This window comes from Danio rerio, chromosome 15 (genome assembly GCF_049306965.1).
Source record: "Danio rerio strain Tuebingen ecotype United States chromosome 15, GRCz12tu, whole genome shotgun sequence".
In the NCBI taxonomy this organism is placed as follows: Eukaryota; Metazoa; Chordata; class Actinopteri; order Cypriniformes; family Danionidae; genus Danio; species Danio rerio.
The window spans coordinates 1,691,768-1,713,260 of NC_133190.1; the positions used below are offsets into that span (position 1 = coordinate 1,691,768).

The window sequence follows — 21,493 nt, forward strand, 5'->3', positions numbered from 1 at the left end:
AAAGCACTTTCACAATCATGAGGGGGGTCTCTCCACACCACCACCAGTGTGCAGATCCTCTTGGATAGCATAGGCATAGCCAGCAACATTACAGAAATGTCCAGAAAAACACCAAACAACATCCTCAAAATGGACCATTCACCTTCAGAAGTGTCACAATAGCGGAAAAGAAGACATTCCTCCATTTCATGCTGACTTTAATTAATTTTCTCAAAACACTATGCATGTCGGCTGTGCTGTCAAATTAAGGAAACATAGATAATAGAATGTTTATAATTATTAATATGCAGTTATTTATATATGATTTTATATATATATAAATTCATTTTCTTTTCAGCTTAGTCCCTTTATTAATCAGGGGTGGCCACAGCAGAATGAACCACCAACTTATCCAGCATATGTTTTACACAGCAGATGCCCTTCCAGCCGCAACCAAACACTGGGAAACACCCATATACTCTTGCATTCACACATACACTACGTACAATTTAGTTAATCAATTCCTCTATAGCCCATGTGTTTGGACTGTGGGGGACACCCGGGCAGAGAAACCCACGCAAACACAGGGAGAACATGCAAACTCCACACAGAAATGCCAACTGACCCAGCGACCTTCTTGCTGTGAGGCGAACATGCTACCCACTGCACCACCGTGACGCCTCAAACCAACGCATGCCTCCCACCAGTGCTGATTCACAGCCACATTACACTACTACTTGTGTGATATTGTGTGTGTGTGTGTGTGTGTATATATATATATATATATATATATATATATATATATATATATATATATATATATATATATATATATATATATATATATGTTTTTTTTAACCATGTCTATGTATATAAAAGTGCTAGGTATATTAGTACTAGGTATAACTAGGTATATTTCTGCAATAGGCCTACTAGGCTAACTCTTTTTAGATTTATAATGTATTTCAGTTTGAATAATAAAAAACTGCTGCTGTCATGTTTTATTTCTCAAAGTATCACCACTTATAAATCTCAAAGATTATGCAACATTATGTTTTTGGGTTTTGTCTGCAGCTTTAAATCACCCATTTGAACCTAATTACCCTGTATTTACCGAGCCATCTTGTCAAAACCAGACTATTATCCTTGCTCATGCTTTACTGGGGTTTAAAATTAGAAAGATTTTCACTCAGTTCCCTCGGAGAATAACCATTTGTTTGTTTGTTTTTTCTCATTTACATTCAGGCGCAGTTCGGACAGCTATCGGGTGTTGTTATTTGTTTATTTATATTGTTTTAAAGAATTCACAAATAACAAATACAGAAAAAACAGACAAAACAAAAACTGCAAAGATGATATAAAAAACAAAAGAAAAATATAAGAAAAACGAAACGGAAGACGGTCAGCTGCAAGGGTCTTTTTTGACAACGTGTCGTGACGTCATCAACAGGCGCACACACACACGTGCGGAGTTCGTGTGATTTTCGCGAGGAGATGTTCATTTAGTTGAGTCGATCAACGCTGATTTAACAACACAGTGAGTATCGATCCAGTGTTTGTGTGTATAATAGTATAGTAATAACAATACTGGCGAAGATATCGAGAGCGTTATAGTCTTCTCACAACCATACTTCACACGTAATTACACCCATACATACATACAAAGAGTGATCTGTAAGTTAGCAATGGTGTATGTGTTTATCTGTCAGTGGATACATTATTTTAAGTTTATGACAGTGGTGACCAGTTCTGTTAGACTGATTATGCTTTATATTGTTAATGTCATGAATATGGAGTGAAGTTGGTTTTATATTCGCACTCTTAGACGTTCTTTCTAATAATATAGCGTTAATTTCAGAAAAGCATACTTGCAAATTCTAATAAATAGGAAAATCAGCAGCGAATGACTATTAAAGGACAACACTGTTGACAGTCAGTAAATAATGCTAATGTTGTTTTGAAGCGCTTACATGCGATTTCAGACCCAATATTATAAGTTTATCCTGATAAACAATGTAGGGAGCGTTAAAAGGAAACAAATGTGCGAATATAAAACAAACTCAATATATTATGAGTGTGATTAATGATGTTTGGGGTCTGTGTTGTTGCTGTTGTAGTCATGGAGTACATGCAGGCTCCGCCATCCAGCAGCCACGGCAATATGTGAGTATTCAACTTTTATAAGTACTGTGTTGTTATATTAATATTAGTATTTACTCTCCCTCAAGTGGTCGCAGATGTTTATGAGTTTCTTTTATTTCTGCCGAACCAAAAATAAACTTGAATTATTAATCAACAGCATCAGTTGAGATTTGGCTCCTACATATTGCTTTTTTTTTAATGTAAGGCATTTTTCAGTCATTCATTTTCCTTCGGTGTAGTCTCTGATTTATCAGGGGCCGCCACAGCAGAATGAACCGTTAACTATTCTAGCATATGTTTTAAACAGCGCATGCCCTTCCAGCTGCAACCCAGTACTGGGAAACACTCATACACACTCACACTTTGCTATCTGGACTGTGCCCAGGCCCGTTTCCCGGATCATTTGAGAAGTGCGTGTGCGCTGAATTGGGCTCAGGCACATTTCAGTTGGCCGGCCCTAGCGGTTCACTTGGGCAGTTCACTTGGGCTAAGCGCGCCTGAGCCCGTAACTGAAGACGAGACGTGACTTTTAAGGGACTGTTTCATATTGATTTATTAATCATTATTAATGTTCAATAAACACAAACCATCGTAGATTATTAAAGACACAAACCCCTCACTGCACGACAGCTGCACCTTCAGCAAACCTCCTAAATCCTGCAGCACGAGGCAATAATCTCAGCTACACAGAAATTGGGAAAAAAATAAACGGGGGCGAATAATTCAGGGGGCTAATAATTCTGAATTCAACTGTACATATTGTCATTATTATTATTTATATATTTTAGCTTGTGTATTATTTATTGCTGAATTTAAATTGTTATGATATTGTTATAACTATAGAAATTGTGTTTATTTTATTGTTATAAATATAGTGGTATTTATAAAATGTGGTAAACTTGATCTGTTTTTGTTTTTGCCATGACATAGCTAAAGAAGCTGAAACCGCATTAATCTCGAAATTCTCTCTCCCTCATTGTCTTACTGTATTTCTGTTTATCTGTATGCTTTTTTCAGTCTTTGCTGTACGTGTGGCGTTCCCATTCCTCCAAACCCAGCCAACATGTGTGTCTCCTGCTTGAGGACTCAGGTGGACATCTCTGAGGGCATCCCCAAACAAGTGACCATCCATTTCTGCAGGCAGTGTGAACGGTACGCTCTGTTTCTGTTAGCCATGGGCCGGTGTACGATTCTGACGATACAATAACCTTGGATAAAATGATCACGGTTTCACGGTATTGTGATTACTGCTCTAAAATCTGTTCTTTTCACATGTCTGGATAAGAAAAAAACGTTTGCCTGTTAAACAGATTCTATTTGTTTTTAAGTATTTCTAATATTTTGGAGCAGTGAACATGTCAGGCTAAATAATTAGAATAAATCATTGCCTTTTGCTGTCTTCATTAGTATCAAAAACACAGATTTCTTTGCAACCTTAAAAGGCAACTTGGCATATCTTTTATTTTTGGATATACAGTAAAGTCACTGTACTGCTCAGCTCTACAGCATGCTGGATGTTGGTTTATAAGTGACTTGTTTTTTAAATGATAGCTTTTTCTGCTGCTGGAGATAATGTTGCCCTAAAAAAACAAATTAAATAGTCATGAAAAACACACACACACACACACACACACACACACAAAATTACATATACCGTAAGAACAGTACAACAGAAAATATGAGCTGTTTAAAACACCCGGTTCCTTCCGGTACACGTAGGGCCCTATCATACACCCGGCGCAATGTGGTGCAATGCAATTGTTATTTGCTACTTTCAGCTTGGCGCAAGAGTCGTTTTGAGGTGTTGCACCACGCTGTTTAAATAGCAAATGCATTTGCACTTATATGTGCGCCCATAGGCGTTCTGGTCTAAAAAAAGCAGGCGTGTTTTGGCGCGTTGCTATTTTGAGAAACTATAAGTCTGTTTTTTAGACCAGAACAAAGCCGGTCTATTGTCTGGCGCAGAGCGCGCCTAGCTTACACACTGCTTAATACACACACGATGTAGAGCAATACGCAAATATCTTTACATAAAAAAAGAATTTAAATATTACGATATATATATATAGGATATAATAAGAATATATATATATATATATATATATATATATATATATATATATATATATATATATATATATAGGATATAAATATAAAGAAATTAAACATTACAAAACATTATTTTCTAGCCTACATGAGTTTAAAAACCACTGCCTTCATACTTTATTCATCTCGGGAGGCCTTTTCAGTTCATTCAATTTGCTTTTGTATAATGTTATTATTATTAGCAGTATTATTTATAATATCCATATTTATATTTGTTTTATTAAAAACAAGCTTAGATTTGTCCACCTGTCAGGTTTTAGACCATATGGGGCACAGCATGTGTTTTAGGATGTAACTCAGGTTTTTGAGCACACTTCATTATTATTGTTCATTTATTCGTTTGCTGGAAATTAGAACTGAATTTAGAAATAGTTTTGAAATGAATATTTGCGCTTAACAAACTAAATTATTTATTTATAGGCTAATTGATGTCTGTGCGTAAAGGTTTCCCTATCCAAGAGTGAAAGTGAAAGTAGATCATTTATCGCTTATTCTCACGCGGTAGATGCTCTGTTTAACTGTTTTCTTGCTCATTTTTTCCACTTACACTTACTTTACGTCATGTAAATAGCAAATGCACCATGGCGCAACGCAGCAGACTCTTAAAGGGAATGGGAGATGAGACTCTGATTGGTTTATTCTCAAAACACACCTATAACTCATTAAAAAAATAAACTCAACCCTTTTAGACCATGCGCCGAAGCGCAAAGCGGATTTTCCCGTCCTTAAATGAGCAAAAATACGTTCTGACACGCCCTGAAAGCGTTTTGCGCTCTGCGCATGGACCGTCAAAATAGAGCCCATAGTCTTTTTTTGGGGTGGATTTTCACTTTTTCCTCTGGGTGTTTTGTCAGGTACCTGCAGCCTCCGGGGTCGTGGGTTCAGTGCGCTCTGGAGTCCAGAGAGCTTCTGGCTCTGTGCCTTAAGAAACTCAAGGCCTCCATGTCAAAGGTCAGTTACATACAGAAACATCACCACATTTTATAACGATATACAGTATTATCAGAATTTTGATCTAAGCTGCAAAAAAAGGATGCTTTATCAGATATATTAATACAGATATAATAATAATAATAAAGTTAGTGTATTGCTGTATTGTCTTTACATCTAGGGTGATGGGTAATGTGCTGTGAGTTCACAATGAACGACTTTTGCAAACATTTTAGTTTAAGTATTTCACACTTAACTTTATTTCCATTAACAAAGATGAACAAATACGGTAATTAATGTGTTGTTTATTGTTTGCACATGTTAGAAAATACATGAACTGCTAAATGCTGGTCTTCATTTATTACCATCCAGGTGCGGCTTATTGATGCTGGCTTCTTATGGACCGAGCCCCACTCTAAGAGGATCAAGATCAAGCTGACCATCCAGAAGGAGGTGTGTGGATATACAGATCAAGTCTGAATTATTCACCCTCCTGTATATTTTTCTCCTTAAATTCTGCTTAGCAGAGAGCCGATCTCGTCAACACATTTCTAATCATAATAGTTTAATAACTCATTTCTAATCACTGATTTATTTTCTCTTCGCCATGATGACAGCACATAACATTAGACTATAGATATTCTTCAAGACACTAGTGTTCAGCTTAAAGTGACATTTAAAGGCTTCACTAGGGTAATTAGGGTAAAGTTAGGGTAATTAGGCAAGTCATTGTATACAGGGGCGCAACTGCACATGTACTGATGGTTATGCGGCTTCAACTTTTGCCCCCCCCCCCCCCCCCCCTCGATCAAACTATATTTTATAACAGGCAAGTGATAAAATGTGGACAATATTTCTGTCAATAAATTAAAGATATTTTTTCATAAAGATATCAATATGCTTCAAAAATACAGTTTCACATTTCTGAACACAACTGAAATAGTATGAAGTAGTAAAAGGTATAATTACATTAAGCATGTTAAGTCGCAAAGAAATGCATCTCATACCAGCCCAAATTTCTTTTCAATTTAATTTTCCCTCACTAAAAGATTATAGCACCTTGACTAGCCTTGCTTTTGCTTTTTGTACTACATTTGTCAAAACAAAATGATAGACATGGTAGTCCTAAAGGGCAAAAGAACATTGCAATTACTTCTCACATGCATACTGTGAGGAGTGTAAGGTCTGTCTTTGCAAGAACAATTGACTGAAACTGCTAAAAGTGAAATAAAAAAGACTGTCAAATGTTTAGTGTAAAAAAACAGAAACAAACTGTGAAATGTTCTATTTAATTGAAATGTTATGACTTTGTTTGTAGCTAAAATTAAAATAGTTTTGAGCTAAGAAGTTACCAAAAGGCCTGATGAATTAATATGATACATAATAAATTCATAAAAACATGTATGTGGTATGAAAAATGGGGGGAGGGGTGGAATGATTTTTTAATTTAATAAAATACAATATTATACGCGTATAAAATGCTAAATAAACATTTTAACAAAAAAAATATATATATTATTTGAAACTTTTAATATGGATAATTTCAAAAATAGTTTTGGCACAATGGCGCCCCCAGTGTTTGGCGCCCCTATGCGCCGCATATACTGCATACCCCCTTTTTGCGCCACTGATTGTATAACAGTGGTTTGTTCTGAAGACAATCCAACACTAATATTGCCAATTTACAGGAGAGCGAATAATTCTGCCCTCAACTTCAGCTGTGATTCCCTTTAATACACTTTTTACTGCTGTGTTGCATTGCAGTCGCAAGATCTTAAAAGAAAATGCGATTACAGTAGTTGATTAATTGATTATTACAGTAATCCATAGCTGCAGGCCTAGTGCCAAGCTTTACAAACTCGACTGATAAGAGATCTAAATGTAGAAAGTGTTTGGTTCTAATCTAAATGCAGATGTAGCGCCGCTTCAGTGTTTGAGTCGCTCTGCTGTGCCCGCAGGTCATGAACGGAGCCATTCTGCAGCAGGTTTTCACCGTGGAGTTCGTGGTTCAGGGTCAGATGTGTGAGGACTGCCATCGTGTGGAGGCCAAAGACTTCTGGAAAGCTGTTGTGCAAGTCAGGCAGAAGGTGTGTGTGTGTGTGTGTGTGTGTGTGTGTGTGTGTGTGTGTGTGTGTGTGTGTGTGTGTGTGTGTKTGTGTGTGTGTGTGTGTGTGTGTGTGTGTGTGTGTGTGTGTGTGTGTGTGTGTGTGTGTGTGTGTGTGTGTGTGTGTGTGTGTGTGTGTGGCTGGGGGTCTAAAAAGGAGGGATAAATCACTTTTATAAGGGATTTAAAGGCATAGCTCACCCATATATGAACAGTTCCTGTTGGTTTACTCACCCTCAGGTCAGCTAAGATGGATGTGGCTTTTGTTCGTCAGTAGAATATTGAAGATTTTGAGTGATTCGTGTAATATAGTGAATAGTGGAACAATCGTGAGATGGTATATTGTTGTATTTAATTGTTGGATGGTTCTTATTTTATTTCAGATTTTTTATTTGTTTTCAATTGTTGATTTTAATTGCTTTATGGCTAGAAATAGTTGTAGCTGTGCTATTGATATTAGTTTTAAGAACTCTTTGTTTTGCGCTGTATTGTTGTTTTACAAATTATTAGTGTGACTGCACTACCTGACATAAGTCTTGACGTCTATCCAAGTTTTAGGAACACAAATAATAACTTCTAGTTGATCATTTGGTGTCAGAAGTGTCTCTATGAAAGGTGAAGGCCTCTAGATTTTGCTGATTTGAGCTCAATAAAATCTGATCATGCCTTGATTATTAATGATTTGATTAGGACAGTGCGGTCTGACTCTGCTCAGGCTAAAGTCTCATCACTGAACAGGAATAATGTCCAGTATAGAATATAAAGTCCTGCTGCAGTGGAGACAGAATGAATATTGTGTCTGACTCCATCATGAGCTTGGAGGACTGCATCCATACATCTCTGACATGACTCACATCACTGATTAATAAAGTCATCTGGAATGGTGAAGAAAGCGTTCAGCAGGACTCCCAGAGCTCATCAAGACTCTTTGTGTTCATCTTCAACGCCTCCTCCATCTTATGCTCAATAATGTGCATGTCTGGTGACTGGGCTGGCCAATCCTGGAGCACTCTCTGCTTTCAGGAGTTTTGATGTGGAGGCTGAAGTATGAGAAGGAGCGCTATCCTGCTGGAGAATTGTCCCTCTCCTGTGGTTTGTAATGTAATGGGCAGCACAAATGTCTTGACACCTCAGGCTGTTGATGTTGATCATCCACTCTGCAGATCTCTCGCATGATGAACCCCAAACCATGATTTCTCCTTCACCAAACTTGACTGATTTCTGTGAGAATCTTGCTCCATGCTGGTTCCAGTAGGTCTTCAGCAGTATTGGTGATGATTGGGATGCAGATCAGCAGATGATTCAGCAGAGAAATCCACCTTCTGACACTTTAACACATGATCAACTAGACGTCAAGTTATTATTTGCTGCTCTTACAACTGTGATCCACAACAAGACTTTTGTCAGGCAGTGTATACAGCCTCAGCATTGCACTAATATTATTTTTGCCTTTCAGACTGTCCACAAAAAGACATTTTACTACTTGGAGCAGCTGATTTTGAAGCACAAGCTGCATCAGAACACAGTGCGCATCAAAGAGATTCATGGTATATCACCACCACCACCACCATCATCATCATCATCATCACCATAGTTTTTCACAATGTAAAATCAAGCAGTGCACTTAATTAAATTGAATGAGTTCTTTTTTTTAAATGATTTATACCAACTGTGCAGATTTGTAGTTCCCAGCATGCTTTGTTTCAGCCGAACATAAATGTAAAAGAATTGTGTTATTTGCACATAATTAAAAAAGGAGACATCATTTAATGAGGGTTCTGTAAAAATCTAATTGTAAAACTCCTATCTTAGTTTACAGATCAGGTTAAGTCAACAAAACTTTAAAGGTTCAAGTAAATATTTTTAATGTATTAGTAAGAAATAAAAGCTTAATATAATTAAGTTAAAATTACTCAGTTAAATTAAGGCAATGTGTTTGCGCAGTTCAGTTGAGTAAACTTCATTGAAACAAATTCATTTTTACAGTGCCGTCTGTTCTTGATTTAATATTGATCTCTGTTGTGTGTTTTCAGAGGGAATCGATTTTTACTATGCCACTAAGCAGCACGCTCAGAAGATGGTGGATTTCCTGCAGTGCACTGTTCCCTGCAGGTCTATTTTATTATTATTATTATTATTATATTATTATTATTTTTATTATCATTATACTATATTATTATTTTTTATCATTATATTATTATTATTATTATTATTATTATTATTATATTATTGTTTTTATTATTATTGTTATATTATTATTATTATATTATTATTATGAATATACTAATTATATTATTGTTTATTATTATTATTTTATTATTAGTAATATTATTATTGTAATTATTATTATTATTATTATATGTTATTATTATATTATTGTATTATTATTATTATATTATTTCTATTATTATAGTTTAATAGAAAGTTAAACTATAGTTAAATAGTTTAATAAAAGTTGTTTCTATTATTATTTTATTATTAGTAATATTATCATTTTTATTATATTATTATTTTTATTATTATTATTATATGTTATTATTTTATTATTATTTTATTATATTATTATTGTTATGTTATTATAATTTTATTTCTATTATTATTATATATTTTTTATTTATTATTATTATTAATATATTATTATTGTTATATTATTATTATTATTATTTAGTTTTCGTTTTCTACTCCTGTGCTGTTGGAAATCAAAATGGGTGTTTTCTGTTCTGAAGCTTCTATCTAATTTATAAACACAAGCTGATCTACATTTCCTTATAGGTTTTAGGTTTGATGACTATATATATTTATATATTCATATATAATATATTAAATTTAACTATATATTATCTATATTTAACAGATTAATTTAGATGAATCTGTTTAGAATAATGTGTATTTGGTTGCAGTATACTTTATGGTGACCTATTATGTTCCTTTTTACAAGATGTAAAGTGCATCTCTGATGTCTCTAGAGTGTGTGTGTGTGTGTGAAGTTTCAGCTTAAAACACCACACAGATAATGTTTAAAACTCTCTGAAGCTGACCCTTTTAGGCTTTGATCCTAATTGTGGTGTTTTGGTGTCTGTCGCTTTAAATCCGAATGAGATTGTGCTTTTTTCAAAAGAGGGCGGAGCTACAGATACCCGTGTGTCAGCATAGTGGCAGATTTAAAAACAAGACTAACGTCCTATGCTAGTCTGGTTTCAGTCCTGTCAATGACGAATGTTTTGTTCAAATGTTCAGATTAATTTATGGGTGAACTTTTAACTTTTGATTTAAATTTATAGACATTTTAGATTGATTGATTAATTCAAAGGCTAGTTATGTGTAGATAGTTTAAAGGGAGGTTTTTTAGTACAAAGTTTGGGTAAACAGGATATTAACTTGTGCAGTTTTCATATTCAAGACATGTTAAAATATAAACACAGTGTAAATGCTGTATAAGCTGACATATAAGAGCTTTCTTTAAAGTACAAATGAAATTAAAACTAGCCATGTTGATGTTGTTAGCTTGTATTGCTAGTTTGGTGCTGAACAGTTCATCTGTGCATGTCATTAAGAACAAAAAAAAACATGCTTTGCCTTTGTAATCTTTAATTAAAATCTGAGAATGCACTTCCTGTTTGTGTTCAGCTAAATTGTTAGATTCGTTCTGTCTGAGGTAGTGGGTGTGGCTATCACACTTAACCACGCCCCTCCTGCTGTCAGTTTTGACATCAAACATTAGTGGTGAGCAGGAGGAGTCTGTCAGGTTGTAATAACTCTCCCCAAACCCTTTTCCCCATCTTTCTGAAAGAAACGCCTACTTTCACTACATCCAATCATCTCGCAGTAGAAAAACAAGCCACGCCCACTGCTTTCTCATTTAATATTCTGTTTCTTTAGAAACTGCATCACAAAATGAAAAGAAGAACGACCGCAGCGTCCAGTTCATGCAGACTGTAAATTACAGAAGCACTGATACGATTACACGTCTGTGGTCATGATCTGTTTGAAAGAGTTGTTGTTGATCTATTAAACTAACTGTGAATGTCGTCTCTAAAGGTCAAAGGCGTCCCAGCGGCTGATCTCTCACGATGTTCATTCAAACACCTACAACTACAAAAGCACCTTTTCTGTGGAGATAGTTCCTGTGTGCAAGGTAAACGCTTTTAATGCTGTTTTTAATTATTAAATCCTCGATGCTAAGAGAGCTGATATCTGTGTTATGTTAACCATGGTGTCAACAGAGATGCAAACTGAAATTTGCCATTTTAATTTAATACATTCAGAGTGTGCGCAGGGTCTTAAATAGTAGCAGCAGTTGATGAATCCATTTAGAGAAATCGAAGGCTCTTAGAAAAACTTAAATGCTGTTTTACAAGGTGTTGAATTGAGTATTATTTTTGATTATATTATGTACACCACAGTCTTGTTGTCGATTCCGGTTTTAAAAGCAACAAATAATAACTGGTCTTCTAGTTGATCATTTGTAAAAGTGGCAGAAGGGGAATTTCTCAGAATCATCTGCTGATCTGCATCCCAATCATCACCAATACTGCAGAAGACCAACTGGAACCAGCATGGAGCCAAGATTCTCACAGAAATCAGTCAAGTTTGGTGGAGGTGACATCATGGTTTGGGGTTCATCATGCGAGAGATCTGCAGAGTGGATGATCAACATCAACAGCCTGAGGTATCAAGACATCTGTGCTGCCCATTACATTACAAACCACAGGAGAGGGACAATTCTCCAGCAGGATAGCGCTCCTGCTCATACTTCAGCCTCCACATCAAAGCTCCTGAAAGCAGAGAAGGTCAAGCTGCTCCAGGATTGGCCAGCCCAGTCACCAAATAGGAACATTATTGAGCATGAAGGAGGAGGCATTGAAGGTGAATCTAAAGACTCTTGATGAACTCTGGGAGTCCTGCTGAACGCTTTCTTCTTCATTCCAGATGACTTTATTAATCAGTGATGTGAGTCATGTCAGAGATGTATGGATGCAGTCCTCCAAGCTCATGATGGAGTCAGACACAATATTCATTCTGTCTCCACTGCAGCAGGACTTTATATTCTATACTGTTTATATTACTGTTATATATTATTTCTGTTCAGTGATGACACTTTAGTCTAAGCAGAGTCAGACCGCACTGTCCTTATTAAATCATTAATAATCAAGGCATGATCAGATTTTATTGAGCTCAAATAAGCAAAATCTAGAGGCCTTCACCTTTCATATACGCCACTTCTGATAACAAATGATCAAATAGAGGTCAAGTTATTATTTGTTGTTCCTAAAATTTGGATAGACAACAGAACTTGTCAGGTAGTTTATAGCTGCATCCTAATGTTTGCCTGAATTTAGTCTGTGAATATTGAGCTGCTGTTATATAAGCGCCCCCTGCTGGAACAGAGTGGATTAGCGTTTGTATTCAGTACATGAATGAATGTTTTATGTTGGGTGGAGGTTTTATGTAGCATAATTTCACAAAAACAGTTAAAATTATTCAATCTATTTAAAGCACAGTCTGCCCACACTAATATGTGTTGAGTCTTTGTGTGGATCATCATGAAAGAGCAGTTTTTGCCTCAGCATGTAATAAGAGCAGATACATTTTTAAAAAGCCACATACTCATTTCTATATTTTTTTTCTGGTTTCTAAAATATGGAATAGTCCAATTTGCTAGTAATAAAAATTTGCAGTCGGCCTTGCAGTCAATCAATATCAATCAATGCATCAGTCTCTTTATAGATGAATGTGTTAAATTGTATTAAATGGAAGTCTAAAGCTCCACAAAGTTTTTTTGTTACTGGTCTAGTTATTTCTTTGTATTTCTCTCTCTATTAGGAAATTTCATAGAGGTAAATATTTCTCATTTTTTGTTTCCGCCCTACAGAGTTATAATGCATTGATAAGGAGTCATCACAAGCTATGACTCTAGTTGCGCTTTCTTACGATCAGTATTACTTCCTTCTTAAGGTGTGAAACGAGTAAAGGAAGAGTATGTGATGACAGAATAAACATTTTAGGTGAACTGTACCTTTAACACAGGGCATATGGAATAATCTTGCCACACAGACAGTGCAGTATCACCATAAATTGATTTCACACATTTATTATGAATTTCAGGATAATGTGGTGTGTCTGTCTCCACGGCTCGCTCAGAGTTTGGGAAACATGGGTCAGGTGTGCGTATGTGTCCGAGTCACCAGCTCCATACACCTGATCGACCCAAACACCTTGCAGAGTGAGTCCTCTTTTATTTCTATAGTGCTTTTTTACATTGTAGATAAAATAGATTTACATCCATCCCAAAACAGAAAAAGTTGGGGGCCGTATGGAAAATGCAAATAAAAAAGAAAGTAGTGATTTCTAAATTTACTTTGACTTGTGTCTCAGTGCAGACAACATGACAAACATTAGTTAATGTGCTCCTCATGATTTTCTTTTTTAATTAACACATTCCAATTTTGGTTCTTGCAACACATTTCAAAACGTTTAGGGACTGAAGACACCAAGTGGTGAAGTGTTTCAGGTGTAATTCTGTCCCATTATTCCTGCTAACAAGTCTTAAGGTGGACAACAGTACTGGGTCTTTATTGTTGTATATTACGCTTCAAAATGTGCCACACATTCTTTATTGGGGACAGGTCAGGACTGCAGGCAGGCCAGTCAAGTACCTGTATCCTCTTCTTCCACAGCAAGACTCTGTAATGTGTGCAGAATGTGCTTTTGCATTGTCTTGTTAAAATATGCATGAGCGTCCCTGGAAAAGAGGCCAGCATATTGTGCTCCAAAATCTCTCTGTACTTTTCAGCATTAATGTGCACCACAGAAGTGCAAGTTACCTTTGCCAAGGGCACTGACACAAGCCCATACCATGACAGAGCCTGGCTTTTAGACTTGTTGCAGGTATCAGTCTGGATGATCCTTTTCTTCTTTTTTCCAAAGCACACTGTGTCCATTTCTCCCCAAAAATACCTGAAATACTGATTAATCTGACCACAGTACATGTTTCTACTGTGTGATGGTGCATCTCAAACTCCTTCTGCCCAAAGAAGTTGACAGTGGACACTGTTAACATAGGGCTTCCTTTTGGCACAGTAGAGTTTTCACTGTCATTTGTGGATGTAACTCTGTATTGTGGTACTTGATACAGGTTTGCAGCAGTATTCCTGAGCTCATGTGCTGATCTGGCTTATAGATGAATGAGGATTCTTGATGCAGCGCCCCCTGAGGGATCGGAGATCACAGTTGTTCAGCTTGGGCTCGCGCTCTTGTCCTTTACACACTGAAATTCCTCCTGATTCCTTGAATCTTGTAATGATGTTTAGCACAAGTTAAAGCTGAAATATCCAAATGTCTTCCTCTCTTTCTCTGAGGAACATTGTTTTTAAACATTTCAATCATTTTCCCATGTATTTGTTGGTAAACCTCGGCCCATCTTTGCTCCTAAAGGACTAGACCTTTCCTGGATGCTGCTTTTGCACCAAATCATAATTTCAATCACCTGTTGACATCACCTGTTTCACATCACATCATTATAATCAAATAAATTTACCTGATTTCTAGCCCTAAACTGTTCCTTTCACAACCTTTTTTGGAGTGTGTTGCAAGAACCAAAATTGGAATATGTGTTTATTAAAAAAAAATAATAATAAGTAACAATAAAAATTCATGAGGAACGCGTTAATGTTTGTAGAAATCATAATTTTTATTTTTATTTGCGTTTTCCATACTGTCCCAACCTTTTCTGGTTTGGCGTAGTATAATATACCCTGTAGTCGTAGAAAATTACAGTATTGAGTGGTTTGTTTATATTACTATAGTTGTTGTGTTAAAATAAGAAACAGTCTGAATGGAGTATACACTAACCTGCGCATTATTCAGATGGTGCCAAACAGTCAAATACTGCAGTGTTATAAACAAATATGTATGTGGACATATTCACTAAAAGTCGAGATGATTCTCAGTTAACAGAGTCTCTGTTATTCGATGGTTGTTATCTGGAAATAACACACCTTGAAATGTCACAACTGACCAATCAGAAGAGAGTATTCCAGACAGCCGTGTAATAATCTGCGATAACAACCTCCTGGATGTCTTTATCCCCAGCATAAAGAATGACTGAGTGAATGTGTGTGTGTTTTCAGTTGCTGAGGTGGATGGCAGCACGTTCTGGCGTCACCCATTCAACAGTCTGTGCAGCCCACGCCAGCTGGAGGAGTTCATCATCATGGACATTGACATCATCAGAGATCAGCGCTTAGGAGCGGGTGCTGGACTCAAGTCCAATAAGGTCAGAGGTCAATGTGTGTGTGTGTGTGTGTGTGTGTGTGTGTGTGTGTTTTTGCAGTACGAAAATGCATTGTGTGTGTTTGTGTTTGCAGCACACTCTGGCGGAGGTCTGGGTTCAGAAGACATCAGAGATGGACTCCAGTCATCAGTATCACTGCAGAACCTTCATGGGTCATTTGCTGAACATTGGAGATCTGGTGCTGGGGTGAGTTTGTACACACATCACCTCATACATATCAAACATCATCCAAACACACTGATCTTCATAACTGACTCACTTTTGATTTGACTCCAGCTTTGATTTTGCCAATGCCAATATCAACGACGAGTTCCTCAATAAGATGAACCCTCAGCATGTTCCTGATGTGGTAAGACACTCTAGTGCTTCTTCATTTTACTGTGCCTATACTTGTGCATGGACCAGTATTAATACAGTGGCTCTAAAATATTTAGTTTTTTTTGTGATCACATTAAATCACAGGAATTATTCAACATGCTTCCACTGTCACAAAAGATATCAACTGACTGAGATTTCCATTAATACTCCTAACCACCCTCTATTGGCGAAAAATGAAGGAAAAGAAAACAGACACATACATACAATAAATAAAAAAAATATATAAATAAATTAATTAAGATAAATAAATAAAATGGAATTAAATGTCTAAATGAAAATAAAGTAAATTTAGTTAACTAAATAAATTACAAATAAATAATTGAATGAAAATAAATAAAAAAATGAAAAATAATTTAAATATAATAAGCTAAATAAAATAAAGTAAAATTAACTAAAATAAAAATTGATAACTAAATGAAAAATAAAAAATATTAATGTCAATTAAATAAATAAAATACAAATAAATAACTAAATGAAAATAAATAAATGAAATTGAAAAATAATTAAAATATAAGAAGCAAAATAATTAAATAAATAAAATAAAGTAAAATAAATAACTAAAATAAAAATTGATAACTTAATGACAAATATAAAATTATTAATATTAGTTAGATAAATAAAATACAAATAAATAGCTAAATGAAAATAAATAAATAAAAATGTTAAATAATTAAAATATAATAAGCTAAATAAATAAATAAAATAAAGTAAAATAAATAACTAAATGAAAAATAAAAAATAAATAATATCAATTAGATTAAATTTAAAAAATAAAATACAAATAAATAACTAAATGAAAAAAGCTAAAAAAAAATTAAAAGATTAAAAAAAAACTAAATAACTGAATGAAAATAAATTAAAAATAAATTAGGCTAAATAAATAAATATAAACTAAATGAAAACAAATGAAATAAATAATTAAAATAAATTAAGTTAAATAAATAAATAAATAAAAATAAACAATTAAATAAAAATATATAATTAAATTAATTAAATAAGAAAACTGAAAATAAATAATTAAATGAAAATAAATAAGAACACAAAAGAAGTAAAAAAATTGTCTGCACATGTCTTATTACAATAAAACTTTAAAAAGAAAATACAACGGTTTTGACAAAAAGGTAACAAATAAAATATTTTGACTCTTAAAGGAGCTTGAACATCATTGGACAAGATGACTGTGATGTTAAAAAATCGACTTTATGTTTTGTGTTATGTAACTGTTTATCTGATGGTATGAGTTGGTCAATTGCTATAGTCGGTTAATTTTAGGCTTGACAAAATTAAGTGAAAGCTAAGCTGCTGTGATTGCTGGCTCCACTGTTTTAGCCACAGGAATGCATTGATCATGATTGCTGGTGTTCAGGTGCTGATCAAGAAGAGTTACGACCGCATGAAGAGAGCCAGAAAAAGAGTCTGGAAGCTGAAAGAGATGGACAGAGAGAAAGACGCTGCCGATACAGATGATGAGAGGTCAGTCAGAGATTATTAGTGATGTTTCATACCAACAATTTCTTTTCCAATCCGATAATGAGTGATACTTTGTGTAAATACCACTAATGTGTCTCTGAAGTATGTTGAGTGAGTGGCCTCATTTACATGTCAATCATTTGATACCAGCGATTTCCTTTCCGATCTAATATGAGTGAAATTTAGGATGATATCGGTAATACAGATATGATACCGATATGGTACTGATGCAATACTGATACTTTGTCCAAATACACCCTAATATGTCTGGTAAATCAAAAAAGTTGTGCATTTCAAATCATACCCTCATAAAAAATACAAAAGAGTAATTAATTAATTTGTTTATTTATTTTGAACACTAAAGTACATAGCGTTAGCGGCCACATTTACATACCAATGATTTGATACTAACGATTTACTTTTCAATCGGATATGATTGAAATTCAGGCTGATATCGGTGATACAGATATGATACCGATTTAGTACCGATACGATACTGATACTTTGTGCAAAATCCATATTGTGCCTGGTAAATCATATATATATATGTTTGTATATATATGTGTGTGTGTGTGTGTGTGTGTGTGTGTGTGTGTGTGTGTGTGTGTGTGTGTGTGTGTGTGTATATTTTATTATCAATACTAATTTTTAGACCAAATCTGCAATTTGGCTACCAATTATTAAGAACTACTATTATAAAGGAAAAGGAAAACTATTTTCGACAAGCTCTAAATAGTTTAGTTTCTTTCCATCGTGTTTCAATTACAAATATTTATTACCCCAAATGACTGCAGTTTTAAATATATTTATGTTTTGAACAGAGAATTGATCTTAGAGCATAAATATGTGATTTATATTATATTATATTATATTATATTATATTATATTATTAGGTGTGTCACAATTTATGCTCAATTTCGATTATCGAATCAAAAAATAGTATCGTCGATGCTGCCACGTCCCCATGTCACGTCAGCTTGGCTTGCCAAGCGGGAAAGAAACAGGCTTGTTGAAGTGCTTGTTAAACTGCAGAAGCAGGAGACCCGTCGACAGAGCTTAAACCCTCTCCTCTTTCAATGAAGTCGCCGGTGTGGAAGCATTTTGGATTTCCAGTGAGTTATGTTGACAACGTTCGTGTTGTCGACAAAAAAAAACAGTTTCACAAGCTCTGCTATGTACGTATTACGTACGGTTCGTCTGATAGACAACACCGGCATCGCGATCCTCCGGCCGCCCCCGTTGCAAATCCACTTGCGAAAAGTTCACACTCAGGCCCTGTTTACACTGTCTTTGTTTTTAAATGGCATTTTAGAACGACAACGATTTGACATCCACAGTGGCGTGTAGCATTTCTGAGCAGCCCTCCTTCCTCTCTACCTCTGAAAATGCACATCACGTGACCACACACACACAGACGCACACGCAGCCATGCGCTGGAGGCAGCAGGTCCAGGCAGTCAGAGGACTGCTTCAATCTTTCACTCACTTGTACTTAGTCATTTTAGCGAACACCTCAGATACTGTTGGCTGGTTCCTGTTGGTTGTGCCTCTTTTTTACCGACGCCATTATAACGACACAGATCACTGCCTATTCACGAGTCCCGCAGAAAAAGTGATTGACAGGTGGTAATTATGTGTGTATCTTGCCTTTATTCATTTACTGTATGATTTGTTTATGGGTAAAACAAAGACCATGCAGGTCAGGTAGTTTAAACGGTAGGCTACAAATAATTAATTGGTCATTAAATAATTAATTATTCATAATCCAATCGTGACTTTAGAATCGAAAATGTAATCGAATCGAGGATTTGGAGGATCGTGACACCCTTATATATTATATTATATTAAATTATATTATATTATATTATATTATATTATATTATATTATATTATATTATATTATATTATATTATATTATATTATATTATATTATATCTCTGTACTAGTTTCTAGACCAAATCTGAAATCTGGCAACCTAAGTGTGGGTCAAGTCTTTTTAGGATCTAGAGGGAAACAATTAAATCCTCTCCAATATTTAGAATTTGGACTGCAATGCCTAATTCGACCACTAGGCAACACAATTCAACACAATCCTGCATGCTGCACCTTTAAACATCATCTTTTAATGATTGTTTTGATTGTTTTTTTAGACAATACACTGAGTTCCTGGAGGACCTGGAGGAGGACGAGATGCTGAGGAAGAACATCAACATCTTCAGAGGTGAGGAGCCGGCAATATTAACCTCTCCTCTATTAATATTCTAACTGTACTCTCATGTATGATCATGACTTACTCGCTGTGCAGATGCTTCAAAGATCCCCGTGGAGGAGAGTGACACTGATGACGATGGAGCACCCAGGATCTCTCTGGCGGAGATGTTAGAGGACCTGAGCCTGAGTGACGCCACGGGTGGAGAAGGAGCAGACATGATGACAGACTAATCAACCTCAATTAAAGAGACAGTACACCCAAAGCTGAACATTCTGTCTCCATTTATGTAAACATCACTTGCTAAAACCTGTTTGAGTTTCTTTCTTTTCTTACTTTTGTTAAGAAGGTAGTTTGAAGAATGCCAGAGACCTGTAACCACTGACATCCATTGTATTTTTTGTTTCTTCTATGGAGGTCAATGGTTACAGGTTTATAGCATTCTTCAAAACGTCTTCTTTTGGGTTCAACAGAAGAAAGAAACTCAGAAATGTTTGGAAACACTTGAGGGAGAGTAAATAATGACTAAATAAATTTTTTGGGGTGAACTGTGTATTTAGCAACTAACACCATTGATCATGAAGATCACCAATCTCGGTCATGGAGGGCCCGTGTCCCTGCGGGGTTTAGCTCAACTCGCCTCAACACACCTGCCTGGATGTTTCAAGTAAACCTAGTAAGAGCTTGATTAGCTTGTTCAGGTGTGTCTGATTAGAGTTGGAGTTAAAATCTGCAGGACACCGGCCCTCCAGGAGCAAGTTTGGTTCTAGATGAATATAATGGATTCTTATTACTCTGCATTTCCTAATAATAATGCTGGTGTGATGATGCAGCTGTACATTTAATAAAATATTTAAACTCCACTACTGTCTCTGAACATTACTGTACCCTGTAATAAATTTATTACAGCTTGACCAGCCTAGCCAGGCTGGAAGCCCAGCCAAAACCAGCTATGTCCAGCTTAAACCAGGCTGGTCAAGCTGGTTTTAGCTGGTCATTTTCCAGCCTAACCAGCTAGGACCAGGCTGGAAATGGCTGGAAACCAGCCTGGAAATGGCCAAAACCCCTCTAAAACCAGCCTGGTCAACCAGCTAAAACCAGCCAACCAGTCTAGGCTGGTTTTTCAGCAGGGTGGTCACTAGTGGGCGGGGCTTTCTCCCTATGATGACACGTACAAAGAGAGAATGTCAATCAAAGTGTTTCTGCAGACTGTCTTTATCAAGTCTGAATATAAACAATACAATTAATACATACTATTAGAAGCTGGATACATTTACTCACTGCTGACACACAACTGGGTTTAAACCCTTTATAAAAGTCATTTTTGCAAAATAGATGCCCTTTTGGTCATTTTTAGCAACTGAAGTATAACAATGAAGCACCTCCAGTGAGTGCCAGTTTTATTCATCAAGCAGAAAACAAGTTCAGTTCATAAATGTCTTCAAAGCTTGTTCTCGCCAGTCAGATTTGCTCCGTACCCTTCAGTGTTTTACTCATTAAACACATTCCTTCAGGAGTTTACCTTGAGTCAACACTGATGGAGGACGGTCAGATGAATAGACAGGACACGGCGTTTTGAGTTCAGCTCTTTGTAATTTCATTTACAACAGGGGAGGACAATACATTGCAACATGCGTGATTGGGTGTGTGTAACTCAGTGGGGTTTACATTTGTTTAGTCATATCTTCTTTTTATTCAGATGAAAGTGGAGCTGCCCTGCCCTTTGGTGGAAAGCAAGGATGAATATTTGATCCAGGCCAACCGAATGTGCATGAATAACTATACACTTTCTGTCAGTATGTTCATTTCATTCATTTTAAGAGTTCCCACTTTGATATGCCTAGCGTTTATAGCATGCTGTCCCGGGAGAGAACCCTGAGCTC

At 35.8% G+C, this 21,493-nt stretch overlaps 1 protein-coding gene across 3 annotated transcripts; it reads left to right on the forward strand.

Annotated features, from left to right (window-relative positions):
• The first annotated feature begins 1,410 nt into the window (after positions 1-1,410).
• nmd3 (NMD3 ribosome export adaptor) lies at positions 1,411-20,473 on the forward strand. 3 transcript variants are annotated; one of them, XR_012390505.1, is made up of 17 exons: positions 1,422-1,516; positions 2,097-2,142; positions 3,139-3,273; positions 5,082-5,178; positions 5,530-5,610; positions 7,116-7,244; positions 8,718-8,808; positions 9,295-9,373; positions 11,300-11,396; positions 13,367-13,484; positions 15,391-15,536; positions 15,628-15,740; positions 15,831-15,903; positions 17,299-17,405; positions 19,552-19,622; positions 19,707-19,959; positions 20,042-20,473. XR_012390505.1 is itself a non-coding variant. In NM_001013569.2 (16 exon segments), coding segments are annotated over 15 exon segments (1,518 nt in total). In that variant the 5' UTR covers positions 1,411-1,516; positions 2,097-2,098; the 3' UTR covers positions 19,844-20,135.
• Positions 20,474-21,493: the final 1,020 nt, after the last annotated feature.